Source organism: Opisthocomus hoazin, chromosome 4, assembly GCF_030867145.1.
Source record: "Opisthocomus hoazin isolate bOpiHoa1 chromosome 4, bOpiHoa1.hap1, whole genome shotgun sequence".
Classification (NCBI taxonomy): domain Eukaryota; kingdom Metazoa; phylum Chordata; class Aves; order Opisthocomiformes; family Opisthocomidae; genus Opisthocomus; species Opisthocomus hoazin.
Window position 1 is genome coordinate 88,431,365 of NC_134417.1, and position 14,710 is coordinate 88,446,074.

Consider the following 14,710-nt stretch of genomic DNA (forward strand, 5'->3'; position numbering starts at 1 on the left):
ACATAGTTGTGCAAATCTCAATTGTTTTAAGGAGCATTTGCAAAATTGAACAATCACGATACTTTAAGGCTGCCATCACTATTCTAAATTCTGAGTATTACGCTCTGGGATCAAAATATTTTCTCTATCTATCTGAAAATAACTGATAACTGGTTTAATAAAAAATGCTGCAGCCTGAGGCAACCTTATGTGTCCACATTATCACTATCTGTTTCAGTAATACCATCATAAAATAAAGCACCTCTCCTACGAGGAAAGGCTGAGAGAGGTGGGGCTATTCAGCCTGGAGAAAACTCCAGGGAGAGCTTAGAGCAGCCTGCCAGTACCTGCAGGAGGCCTATAGGAAAGACAGGGAAAATATTTTTAGCAAGGCCTGTTGTCACAGGACAAGGAGCGATGGCTTTAAACTAAGGGAGGGTAGATTTAGACTGGATATAAGGAAGGAATTTTTTACCGTGAGGGTGGTGAAACACTGGAACGGGTTGTCCACAGAGGTGGCAGATGCCCCATCCCTGGAAACATTCAAGGCCGGGTTGGACAGAGCTCTGAGCAACCTGGTCAAGTTGAAGATGCCCCTGCTCACTGCAGGTGGGTTGGACTATATGACCTCTAAAAGTCCCTTCCAACCCAAAGCATTCTATCATTCTATGAAGATGTAGTCTGTGATTTATCTATCTTCCTACCATCATTTTCGTTAAGCATTGATGCAATAAGCCTTTCCTTCTCCTGTGTTTCTTCTTCAAAGACAGCACTGTTAGAATGCTTATGATGGTATAAGAAAGATTTAGTTTTAAAAGGAACGCTGTATCAAATACCTCCTGAAAGCCCTTTGAATAACGAGAGCCGACATTTCCTCCTGTTTTCTTTTAAGGGTAGTAGTAATTGGCTTGTAAGAAACTTTAGTTTGATTGGCAGCCATAAATCTTTCTTCCATGTGTAATTCAAGACCACCCAAATCCACAGATTCTCCTAAGACCCTTTTAGTGAAAGCAAGCAAGATATCCAAGCAGTGGATCTTATCTCCACTAACTATAGGGAGGTCCATTGATATGAGCTCAAATTTATTAGGCTTTGGAATACGTAAGGGTTCTGCCAGAGCATCTGCAAAGTCTGAAAGAGCAGAATATTCAATAAACTGTGTTGCCTGAGGATCAAAATTTCCCCAGGTCTCATAAAACATATCAAAGTCATCCTCGCAAAGAGGATCTGTGCTTTCTTCAGTGGCAACACCAAAGTTCTCTAAAATGACAGCTATGTACATATTTACAACAATGAGAAATGATATAATGACATAGCTTACAAAAAATAAAATACCAGTTGTCTTACTTGTGCAATTTTGTTTTTGTTCAGCTGTTAAATTTAAGTTGGGAGCACATGAATCCGGTCCTTTTAACATAGGGAGCAAAAGACCATCCCAGCCAGCTGATGTTGTAATTTGGAAAAGACAGAGAATGCTACTGTCAAAGGTTTGAAAGTTGAAAAGGTTATTAATCCCCCCTTCCCAGCCAACACAGGCAAAATTTGTCATGCCCACAATGGCATAAATGAACATAACCAGAAAAAGCAAAAGACCAATGTTGAACAGTGCAGGAAGAGACATCAGTAATGCAAAAAGAAGCGTTCGAATTCCTCTGGCTCTTCGAATTAATCTCAGGATTCGGCCAATTCGTGTCAAACGAAAAATTCTCAGAAGTGTAGGAGAGAACACAGCTTTAAATCCTTCAGAAAGTCCAATACCTTTGAAATGCAAAAGAAAACAAAATGTTGTCAAGCCATATCAGTGAAATTCCCTATTTATGTCCATTTTGTTACACTCTATGCTTCAGGTGTTGAAAGTAACATTGATCATATTACACCGCTTTCAACAAAAACATTATCATCAATACTGCAATTGCTTACAAAAGAGCTAAGGAAAAGAAAGACAAATTGTAATATCTTTAAATATTAAGGAGGTATCAAGATGGTGCATAGTTTGGAAACTGCATTCTCTGAGATTTTTCCAGTTCAGGGGATGAAATTACGCATTGCTCAAGTACTTAACAAATCCTTTTAAATCCATTCAGCTCCTGTGCTGGAAGCTATGGGGCTTGTCTCCTGGCTGCTATCTGGTTGCTGCTTCTTCTACAGGCCTAAGCCACATGCTAAGTGTGAGACTTCCATCAACGCTTGGTACGTGAATGAGATCAGAGAAGAGCAAGAAAAAATTAAAGGAAAACTGTCTTTCAGTATTCGTCCTCCATCACACCTCATTCTATGATCCTACTATCAGAGTAATGAATACCTTCAGTGATACAGTAGTAATTTAAATGATTACAAACGGAAGACTTAAGAAGTCAGCTTTTTTCTGTATTCCATGGGGTAGCATCCCTGTGCACAGGGACGAAGCAGAGAACTCAGATCAGGGTTTTTTTCCTGTCCTTTATTCTATAATATAACCTGAGCCTGAGCAGGAAGCACAGACCAAATACACTGTACAAGAAAACAGAGCTATATATGAGCCTTTGTAGAGGAAACAAGAAGCATCTAGCCTTATTTGAAAAGCAAAACAAAACCAAGCCATTCTTAATAAGACTTCTCACAGTCACAAATAGTGGCCCAGATTTAGAATGGTGCTGAGAAATTAAATTCTCTTGAGCTTTCTAAATCAGCCCTCAGGATCTCCTTTCTTAAAACAAAGTCTTGGAAAATGAAATAAATCTTTCCCATTTTTCATATAAATGTATTTTTAACCCAAATTTACTTTTACCATGAAAATAACAGTTAATGTGGTTACACGTACATCGAAAGCAGAAAAACATTAAGACAACAGTTTAAGTACAATAACTTAGACAAGATGTTATTGCATTAAATTCCTATTCTGTTAATTACTCAATAAAACTCATACATAAAAAAATTTGAAAACTAACCATTTACCTCTTACTACTCTGCAAAAATATAAGGGAAAACAAAAATAGATCTTTTTAGAAAGAATCACATAGCAGACAGTTTGAAAAAGTACAATGGATCCAGAATTTGTTTATCAGATATATGTAAGTAGTTACTTCATACTGAAATTTGGCTTAGTATTGGTAAGACACATTACACGATCTAATATCAGTTGATACTTACTAACTAGAGAAACGACCACAATGGCTAAATCAAATACGTTCCAGCCACTGGTGAAGAAGTAATGTCTTAGGGCTAGTATTTTTAGGACACATTCCCCAGTAAATACTGCCACAAAAAAATAGTTGATTTTATTAAGAATATCCTTGATGCCATTCTGGCTATTTTCTGCCATCATAACGACCATATTTAGACAGATGAAAACCAAAACAGTAATGTCAAATGCTTTGTGTGATACTATATCAAACAGTAGTCCTTGGAACGCGTTCTGTGGAGAGAATGAGAAAAACTGCTTAATGCTGCCTGTAAGACCCAGACTATATTCAAATATTAATCAGCATTTTGTGCTTAGAAAGAGTATTTAAGAGAATATAATTTTAACAATAACTTACTAGAAGCATTTTTAGGTGATTTCTTTAGACTTTGAAAGAAAACACTCAGTACTTGGCTAAGTATTTTCAGGTATCATGCAACCACACTTCATTAGAAAAAAATTATACCACAGGAAAAGATTCAGAGTACATTCTGATTGGTCTTTTAATAGAAATACTTATTGGAGCAGACATCTTAGGATAAGCAATTCTAATTAAAATGTCATAAGCAAGAAAAACCCTGTATAGTTACTATATGAAGCCATGCCTGGAATGAAATTTAAGAAACTGCAAGAAATAAAGCCTAAGATTGTTTAAGAGTAAATAACAGCCGTGGGACATGTACTGTCCCCTATTCATTATCACCTGCTATAATCCAATCTAGTTGCAGAAGCAATATCATGCAAGTAACCAAGATCATGTTGTGAACAGCAAATACTTAATATGAACCTTTATAAATAGGTTGCACATCTGAATAGGTGATAAATAGGCTGTAAATTTCCTTAAATTAATACCCACAAAGAAAGACTGCATTAGGCAGAATTAAGAAAAAGACAGTAAAATGTAAATACTGTATTGAATGAGGAAGATAATGGGATCTAACGTGAAGTTTATTTCCATATGCCTGGCTACTGAGTTTAAATATGGTCACCATCTTTATATCTTCCATCATATTTTATTTAAGATGGTCTCACCAATGGTCTTGGGATTGGTTTCTGAGGTTTCTTGGATCCAAGTTTTTTTAGGGCGTTATAGTACTTTTTCTGTTCCTCAGTCAAAAATAGATCTTTTCCACCTAAGTAAAGAGAAAGAATACTGTTGTTCAGCTGAAGTTTAAGCAGTCAACTAAATAAATACCAGCAAGTTTGTGTAAAAAGAAGTAAGTTACAGCTGTCATGAGTGGGATCTAAGAGCACAAAGACAAAATGTGTCATCACCATCTCTTCTTTTCCCCTGGTTCTTTGAAAAGCTGTACTGCAAAAAGCAGAGTTTGGTCATGAAAGTCTAGTCTAGGCAGTGTTCCCGAGTCAGTTTCCTCAAATGTGAGAGCCTTTCTGAAGCTTCATAAATCAATTTCATATTTTAAAAATTACATAAGACTCATCAACAAGTAAAATACTTTCCATTTATACTTTTGGGAAAGGTAGGAACAGAAGTATATTGCTGGGCTAGTAAGTAAATGGAGGATTATGAATAAGCACTTGGGGACCAAGTTCTATGGGGAGGTTCCTGATAATGAATTTCTGGTACTCGTTACCATCTATGCCACCTGTATTGCTTAGCAATCACTTTGAACCGAGTATTCAGGAGAAGCCCCTCATCAGAAAAGCATGGAATGATTAGCATTTTGTAAAACAAACATGTAACAATGTTCAGTAGGCCATCTGCACTTTGAAGCACTCTGGCAAGGCCTCTGAAAGTTCAATTTCACTTCACTATGTGGGATGTCCATGAAAATCCCCAGGAAGTAGCAAAAAAATGAAAAAGGAAAAAATGCTGTCTTACAGCATGTACTGACACAACAAAAAAGTGTTGCGCCCACATCAACATCTAGAAAGCGTTCAGGCTCATAAGCTACTTCACCAGCTTTGTTCCTGTCTGTTGGAATTATTATAACTGGGACTTTGTTATAAAAGGAAATTATTATAGTGAGGTTGGACTGTTGTTCCTCAGCCCCTACATATCCTTTCTCTGTTCAAACGCAGAGAGCAGAAGAGTTTCTTGCAGGCCTTATTGCCTTCTATCTCTATCAAAGGCAGTAATTCTTTAAGATTTGGTGTACAAGTCAGTCTATGCAAATAATAAATTGCTCCTGTAGAAATTCTGTCTTCCAATTATGAACTTTGAAATTGTACAGCTCCTGTTGGGGTCTGCTTTTGTTGTATTTTTTTAATGCTTATTTGTTTCAAGACTCCCAAGTGGAGTAACTGACTCAACTTCCCTTGATATTCTGGGTAATTTAAGCCCCTAAATGAATCAGGGAGAGAACTCAATTGATGAAGAAGCTTGGCACAAAGTGGTTGAACTACACCAGGGAAGGTTGACTGTTGCTTTTCTTTGGTTGTTGCATTTTCTATTCTAAGATTTTGCCTTCTATTTCTTACTGAATAAAAAGAACAGGGAATCTTAACAACTATGAAGAGAGAACTGGACGCAGTCAGTGCTCCATGGGCTTTAAGAAACTTTTAAATGTCTAGACAGCCTCTTCCTGGGGCCACGGCTTGGATCTCAATGCAGAAATTTTTAAAAACCCCAGTAAACAAATCTGTAGAGTTACTTTATTGAAGACAGGATTTTATAAATGTAGCTAGTTCTAGAAGAAGTTCGGATTAAGAAGATCTTTTCAAGTGTCTCTACCAGGAAAACAATGCTTACTTACCGCATAAGCCATAGTGTTTCTTGGTTACCCTTATCACATTTTTAAATGAAAAAAGCAAAAACGATTATTCTGTTCTCCAAAGTAAATCTTCAAAGCAGTAGAAAAGAATCCCACCCTCCTGTAGAAAAGTCTATATGACTCTTTTTGACTTCTTTTTTCTGAAACTACCCAATCCTTCCTCCTCATCCTCCTACTTAGAACAAATTAAAGACTTGGTATGAAAATAGAATTTACAGGTAAATTACTAAAAGCTTTGAGGAAAGGGGGATTCCTATTTTCCTAAATTAGCTCATGTAGTACTTATCTTTTTCCTTTGTTGGTTAAAATTGCTGATAACCACTCCAATGAAAAGGTTCAGCATGAAGAAAGATCCAAAAATAATGAAAATCACAAAATACATATACATGGCTAAAAATGCTTCAAACTTTGGCTGTTCATTTATCTGTTAAAAAAAAATCAAAACAGAAAAATAATATTGGTAAAAATGGGATAATCACAGCTTTATCATTTCCAATTTATATTAACAAATCTTTTTTACTGTCAGGAGGGATAAATTATTTCAACACATTTAAAACTTTATTAGACGTACAAGTAGAACTGTCTTGTTCTGTATTGTTACTGTTTGTAAAGATAATTACAAAGATCTATAGATAAATCCAGCTCTAGCAAATTCTTACAAAATCGATAAACTTTTCCAGTCAGCAGTGATACTGTGAATGCATAGATCAGAAAAACAGCTCAGACTAAACACAGTGGTGAACCCCCATCCCCTTGAATGCTATCCCAGACAAAAGCAGTTTTAAAAAGCCAGCTCACTATGGTCAGTCCTACAAGGAACGATCTTTTTAATTAGTAGCTATTTCATGACATTCAAGAGTACAGCACTTGAATGAAAATGGAAAATGCAAATTAAAATTAAACATATAAAAGATGAAACACACTGTACTAGTGAGAAAGCAAGAAACAACACATGGAAATGGGGAAGAAATAGTAAGGACGTTAAATATAGGGAAGCAAACCTCCAGCAATAACTGCTAAAGATGCATGCTATTTAAATACTACTGTACACTTTTAAAAAAGAAGGAAATTTGCTTCAAAGGCACAGTCCCTCCCAGACCTTCTGAACTCTGTTTCCAAAACAGACTTGTCGAAAACGTGCAACATTTTGCCCTCTGCATTCTTGATACAGTAGGGATTTGTGTGGCATCACACTATTTTGACCAGTTTTCTTTTGTCTAAGTTCCAGATATTTGGTACTTCGAGGATTATTGTTTCACTGTACAGTCTGAAGCACTCATCCGCTTGTATTTCTGACATGATATTGCAAACAGAGCCAAAAAATTAATTGTATGGATAGAAAAGGAAAGAAGGAAAGGGAAAAGAACTAAAAATTAATTTTAGTGACTTGCCTCTCGTGAATCCACTGCTGCATACATAATATCCATCCAACCTTTAAAAGTTGCCTGAAAAAAATGCACTATTAAGGTTATTATCACTAAAATAAAAAATAATTTTAAAAATAGGTGAAGCTAATATAAATGTGTTAAGAGTTGTGGAAAAGTGTTCAAAAAAACCTTTAAATCTGGTAACATGCAGACTATTTCAGCCTTAGTATGTTAATCAAAATTAAAACAAAATGGACAAGCCACGAAACACGGTGCTTGATTTTAACATAAGGTTGCATATGCTAAAGTGTTCTTTAGGAGGAACTGAGCAGCCGATAGATAAGGAGAATATTTATGGAAGCTAAGAAAATTCCTAAATTCAGGGAGATAAACAGAAGCGTAGTGGTGCCCCATGGCTGGGCTGCTCAACACATTTCCTTGAAGAAAACAAAACTGAGCATGATTTTATAGAACTTACCACTTGGAGAAGAGCCAAGTACCCCATCCCAACATGATCAAAGTTCACATCACTATTTGTCCATGTTCCACCATAGAAAATACAATCACTTTTGTTTTCAATTAGACTTAAATTTCCTTTCTCAAGTGTACATTTCCAAAATTTTTCTCCAAGCAATTTTACTCCTGCTATGTTAAACAGCAGCCAGAAGACAACACAGACGAGCAAAACATTCACGATTGAGGGGATAGCTCCCAAGAGTGCATTCACAACAACCTTAAATAAAACAAATTAAAAGAATGAATTATTCACATTCAGTAGAACGCCTTCCTATAAAAAGCACTTATTTTTTCTTCTTCTGTACCTACTGCAGATTCTCACCCATATAAAAACTAGCAGATGACAAACTCAAAGTCAGCAGTCCAGGGCTGGACTAGATGACCCACAGAGGTCCCTTCCAACCCCTACCATTCTGTGATTCTATGATTCTGTGATTCTGTGATTCAGCCCACCTTCAAGCTTGTCTTACGTAACTCTGTGGTATCTGTCTTGCCTTTTGAGGAAGGAAGTAAAATAGATGGCAACCAGAATTATCCTTGGGTAAAAGAAAGACATAAAATAAGATTATCCATCTGTAGTAGCTATGAGATCCAAAAATCAGGTATAGGGGAATAAGTTGTATGATCTGCATTTTCTACAATATCATAAATAACCCCATCTTCTATCTTCGAGGGGTTTTGTGAGAGAACGACAGCTTGCTCTCCATAACAAAATGAACCTCACCCCATAACCACTGGCATCTGACTGCACACAGCACATGAAGAAGAGAAGTTTGACTTCCAGAAGACTGAGTTGTTTTGGTCAGCACTCTCCCTTCATTTACGCTTGCTTGAGGACAACGTGAATGCCAGCCCATGATGAGCAGTAAGCCTCTTCCAGCAAAAGTACCAGTGAAAATGGGATTCAAGATTTTGGTGTCTGTGCTGGTGATGTCAAGGGACCTGATGCAAGCAGTGACAAAAACTTGTATTTGTGAATCCGGCACATTGATGCTGATAGGCAGGACCACGCTTGTTTCCAGTTTGAGAACTGTTATCCAGGGGTGATTCTGCCCCCCTGCTCCATTCTCCTGGAGTCCTGTGTCCAGCTCCGGAGCCCTCAGCACAGGACAGACCTGGACCTGTTGGAGCGGGGCCAGAGGAGGCCACAGTAATGGTCAGAGGGCTGGAATCCCTGTGCTGTGAGGAAAGGCTGACAGAGTTGGGGCTATTCAGCCTGGAGAAGAGAAGGCTGCGGGGAGACCTTACAGCAGCCTTCCAGTACCTGAGGGGGCCTGCAAGAAAGCTGGAGAGTGACTTTTACAAGGGCATGGAGTGATAGGACAAGAGGTAATGGCTTTAAACTGAAAGAGGGTAGGTTTAGACCAGCTATAAGGAAGAAATTCTTTACTCTGAGGGTGGTGAGGCACTGGAACAGGTTGCCTGGGGAAGTTGTGGCTACCCCCTCCCTGGCAGTGTTCAAGTGTTCTTTGTTCTCTGCTGACTTGGGTTTAACACGCTGTCCACGCCAGGTCCTTTTCTGCAGTGTGCCACGGTTATGTGTGGTTATTCTGGCTCAGGTGCAAGCCTTTGCATTTGCTATTGCTGTACTGTCTGATGTTTCTGCAGCCCATATCTCCAGTCGGTCAAGCTCTCACTGCAGAGCAGCCTTGCCCCCAGCGCATTAACTGCTCGTCCCCAATTTGGTATCATCCATGAACTTGATAAGGACAATTTCTGCCACATTCTTCTGGTTGTTAATTAAGCTGTTAAGCAGTGTTGGTCCCAGGTCTGACCGCTGAGCCCCTAGTATTCAGCTGCCAGTTGTACTTCATCCTGATGATCTCTGCACATTGAACCTGGCAGTCCAGCCAATTTTCTGCCTTGCTTATAGCTCACCTATCCAAACCAGATACAATCAACATCTGAGACCATGGATGGCTCTTCCTTCCCTCTGCCATCTCATCACAGAAGACATTGAGGTTTGAGAGGCAAAAATTGCTCTTCGTAAATTCAAAGAATGGCTTTCAGGAAAGTACTTATCAAAAAAAATTCTTGTTTAGTTTGTTTCGCACATTGCACTGAAACTGGAAACATGGGAAACTGTTCAAATGTACACATTACTATATGTAATAATTCCTTGTGGTAGCATAGTACAATTCAATTGCCTTATTTCATTTGTATTTATAAATTTCTGTGAAAGTATTAGGTATTATTTCAAAATAACAACCATAAGATATAAGTAGACAATCTGAACCATCTTAATGCCATCCAGTCCCACATAGAGATTCAAGTTGTAATTTTCACAAAAACTTCACATGCAGCTATTACAAAATACGCACACACACTCCCAATACCCTTACCTTTATCCCTTCAAATCTTGACAAAGCTCGTAGAGGCCTCAACGCTCTAAGAGTCCTGAGAGATTTCAGGGCACTCCCAGATGAACAAGGTGATGTGTCTTTAGAAACCATACTCAGTCCCCAGGAAGCAAATGACAGCTGTGTTCATTGATTTGAAACGGAGATTATTAAATGGTATACAAAAAATTATTTATTTGTGTCAGTAGACAGTCATAGGCTGAATGTTACAGTATCTTTGACCAGTAAGTCAAATGAAGAAAACACACATTCAAACTTACCATAAGACAATTTTACTTCGTTCTTTCCTGATATTTTAAAAATAATGCAATTCTTTCACCTTAATTTGAAACACTTTTTTTTCTTTTTTCTTTTTTTTTTTTTTTCCAAAAAAAGTTCGTAAAATTTTGGGGGGATTCTAGTATAACAACCAAATTGGTAACTATGGTAATTTCATATACTACAAGAACAGAAGGGATTATTCAAATTAGATATTCCCATTTTCTGGATCGTTCTTCTCAGAAGTGTGTATAGTAATCCCTTATCATAACTTAAGATGGTGATGTAGAAACAAAAAATTATTTTTAAAAAGGTATCCAGTCTTCATTTCAAAATTTTGTTAGACAGACTATGAAGTGAAAATATTAGAAAATTGTTTCAATAATTAAGGTTTTTTTCACTTTTTTCACTGATTTGCCCCTTCCTTCCTATTAGAATTTGCTGTCTCACTGTCAAGCCATTAGATATTTTCATGCATATCCTCTGTTTTGGAAAGCACTGCTATTAATATCACAGAACTGTAATCACTAAAGTCATGCTATATATTTTTTGTAAATAGTCCTAATATTAGATTTTTCTGTTGTAATTTTCTAGCACTTAACAACTTTCAATGCTAATTATTCATAGGCTGTCAAACAGCTACTTTGATGCTACTGGAATTCAGCTGTTTAGTTGTTTTTATTTTAAAATATTTAACTTCAGTATCTTCCCACTGTACTGTTGACAAGCAAAAACATTTCATTTTTATATGGCAAGATTATATTATTTAACTTTGCCTGAATTCAGAATAAAAATGTATATATTGAACACTGTACTTCCTCCATCTCACTATTGATGATTTCAGCATTTCTCTTTATCACTATGTAAAGGATCGCTCGGATTTCTTTAGCTGCAAAGCAAAACATTCTTTCTTACATCTTGTACTCTCTGGTAAATGATTTTTCCAACAATACTTTTCAACTCCCTTTACCACCTTAATTTCTTCTCCTTTAAGGAAGCAACTCTACTTTTTTGTGTTTCTAAATGCTAGAGCTGCCAGCAGCTTCACATCTTTCTGTCATCTTAATTTATTTCAGTTTTATTTCTGATCACTACTTGCACTTTCTCTCTACATTCTAAAAGGTTTTTATAACCAACATGGCCCTCAATAACAGTGATACTTAGTAAATTTTTCTTAAGCGACTTCTGATTACTACTTGCAATTTCCGTTTAAATTTGTCCTAAAGTCTCTTTAGATTGCAATTTTTCTCAGCTTTTGGAAACTCTCTTTTACACTTGTGTTTATTCATAATCACACTTTACATGTAGTTCTTTGTATAGAAAATATCAAAAAATCAAAATGTAAGACAAGCTGAATATAATACTTACACATACAATGATGAAGTCAAGCCAACACCAGACATTTGTGAAATAACTGTGCAAACCATAAGCTACCCATTTCAGAAGCATCTCCATAAAAAAGATGTAGGTAAATACTTTATCAGCATAGTCTAGGACCATTTTCACATTTTTTCTCCCCTGCAGGTGAATATCTTCAAATGCCTGGAATTTCAGAATTCAGTTTTAAAACAGTTCAGTAGTTTCACGGCAAATTATTTTTAAATTGCACAAGAATACACAGTTTGGCTTATCATAACCATTTCACAATGGTGAACCACTTAGTTTTATACATAGAAGTAAAAACCTAAATTGTAAAATAAGTACAATCTAATTTTCAGGTTGGTTGAAAGATCACATACTTTCAGTTGTTTACACTTATTCAAAAAGCAACTCTTCTGCTGCCAACATCTCCAATGATCTATCCATCCATTTTCACCACCACTATTTCCCCTTAAAATCCACATCTGTCATTACCTTCACTTAAAATTTTTCTTACTTATGTAGATATATCAGAAGCCACCTTGTACCACACCCTTTCCCACACCCTATGATTCCTAGATATAAATTACTCCATCTCCTCTTGTCTCTTTCTTGTTCACACTCTGTCTCTAGAGCTCAACATGTCTCTCAAGCACATCAGGTCATTTAACAACCGCCTTTTCTCTTATCGTTCAAATCTGTGTCCCCTTCTCTGACATTGCCTCTGCAGTTGCTAAGTTTCTGTCTTATTTCTTGCCATCAGATGAATAAAAAAGTTGAAATCAGAAGTTTAAGAGTCTGTCCTCTCAAGAGGAACACACCACCTCAAATCCTTAGGGTATCAGAACACGACACCTTTATTTTACAGAAAAGCAAATGAAGCGTAGAGAGACCAATTCATTTGCCCAAAGTCACATGGCTGTAGCCTGTGACAAAGGTCAGGAACCAAACAGAAAGTCAAAACCTCAATCCATATGCGGTTTCAATCTACATCAGCTCTTCACTTAACAGCTCCTCACCTGACTGTGAAATCTCTTATTCTGCTATTACTTTTTAATAAGTTCTTTAACAGTCAACCCCCTGAAGACCTAGCAGGCTGTGTTACATGGGAGACTGACCCAGATGGTCCTCAGACCTTTGGTTCAGGGGAGCATGGTAGCAAAGACACCTCAACGGTTTTGCAAGGATTAGCTCAGCTACAGCGGGCCTTAAGTTCCCCAGTTCAAGAAAGATGAGGAGCTGCTGAAGAGTGTCCAGTGGAAGGCTACGAGGATGGTGAGGGGACTGGAGCATCTCTCCTATGAGCAGAGGCTGAGAGAGCTGGGCTTGTTCAGCCTGAAGAAGAGAAGGCTGAGAGGGGACCTAATATATGCCTAGAAATATCTGAAGGGTAGGTGTCAGGAGGATGGGGGCAAACTCTTTTCAGTGGTGCCCAGTGACAGGACAAGGGGCAATGGGCACAAACTGAAGCACAGGAAGTTCCGTCTGAACATGAGGAAGAACTTCTTCTCTCTGAGGGTGATGGAGCACTGGAACAGGCTGCCCAGGGAGGTGGTGGAGTCTCCTTCTCTGGAGATATTCAAGACCTGCCTGGACAAGGTCCTGTGCAGCCTACTGTAGGTGACCCTGCTTCGGCAGGAGGGTTGGACTAGATGACCCACAGAGGTCCCTTCCAGCCCCTACCATTCTGTGATTCTGTGTTTCTGTGATTAACAGTTAAAAGTGATCACCAGTCACATTAACCCCGCATCTTGCAGAAACACCTGAATGCCTTTGCTACTTCTCTCCAGTGCACTGGGAGAAGATGATTATTTAGGTGTTATAGCAGACCTGGTTTGCTCCCCTGTGTTTATGACATACTAAACCCCATCTCAGAGGTGGAGCAGGAGCATAACCAGGTGTTTAGACCAAGTGAGACCTGAAACTATAAACTGATCTAAAATCATTGCTGTATTTCCATCTTACATTCCCACTGAAAAAACACAGGTCAGAGATGTTCCTATGTATAGTTACCAACAAACCGGTAAAACTTACACAGTCCTGCTCTCCAGTGTAAGAAAACAGTAATACCACTTCTGGAGCTAAGTGGTCTTTGAAGCAGTGGTCATTCAATTGTGCTACAATTAGAAGAAACGTCTACAGACCAGAGCTGTCACTGTGTCCACAGGACCAGCAATTTGTCTGTGGGTAATCGAGAACTCCTGGCATTCATGTACATAAACCTATTTACCATTTCCTCCCTTTTTTCTGAACGTTGTCTTTTTCACTGTTTAACATTGGCTACCTTGATTTCCTTCTCCTAGTCAAATGACCTGTTCATTAGCAGTGATGCTCCTTCAAACTTCTTACTAACTCTTCCTTTGCTCTGAGCACTCCCCACATACTTTCCTATACATTCTTTCTATGATCATCATCTCATTTAATTTACTTTCAAATCATGGACATGCCTGATGGTATGGTATCCCTTCATTTTATCTGGTTCAGGAAACTCCATGTCAGCAGAAAACTTTATAAACAAACAGAAAATGGAGAAGTCCTTTTTTGTAAGAAGACAACAGTACCTTAGAAATGTGAAAGCTCTCAACAGCAAAATACATCATTGATGAAAAGAAATCATTACTGTTTTGTTATTTTGCATCTGGATACCAACTAGTTTTGTATTCAACTTAGCCAGACCCTACAGTACATTGATGACTCAGTTTCCTTCTTTACTTCAGTTTGGTTCCACGTGAGTGGAAGGCCAAGGCTCACCTGGAATTGAAGCTGGCAAGGGATGTCAAAAACAACAAGAAGGGCTTCTTCAACTACATCAGCAGCAAAAGGAAGGCTAGGGACAACGTGGGGCCGCTGCTGAATGAGGAGGGTGTCCTGGTGACGGAGGATGCGGAGAAGGCAGAGCTACTGAATGCCTTCTTTGCTTCAGTCTTCAGTGCTAAGACTGGCCCTCAGGAATCCCAGGCCCCGGAGGTAAGAGAA

The 14,710-nt window shown here is 38.1% G+C and overlaps 1 protein-coding gene across 1 annotated transcript in view; it reads right to left on the reverse strand.

Moving 5' to 3' along the window:
- Positions 1 to 645: 645 nt before the first annotated feature.
- Positions 646 to 14,710, reverse strand: part of LOC104337205 (sodium channel protein type 5 subunit alpha-like) — a 45,785-nt gene continuing 31,720 nt past the window's right edge. The window contains 9 exon segments of the mRNA XM_075417930.1: positions 646 to 795; positions 797 to 1,737; positions 3,109 to 3,373; positions 4,172 to 4,272; positions 6,157 to 6,298; positions 7,266 to 7,319; positions 7,720 to 7,974; positions 10,100 to 10,187; positions 11,703 to 11,917. Coding sequence (XP_075274045.1) covers positions 646 to 795; positions 797 to 1,737; positions 3,109 to 3,373; positions 4,172 to 4,272; positions 6,157 to 6,298; positions 7,266 to 7,319; positions 7,720 to 7,974; positions 10,100 to 10,187; positions 11,703 to 11,917 — 2,211 coding nt within the window.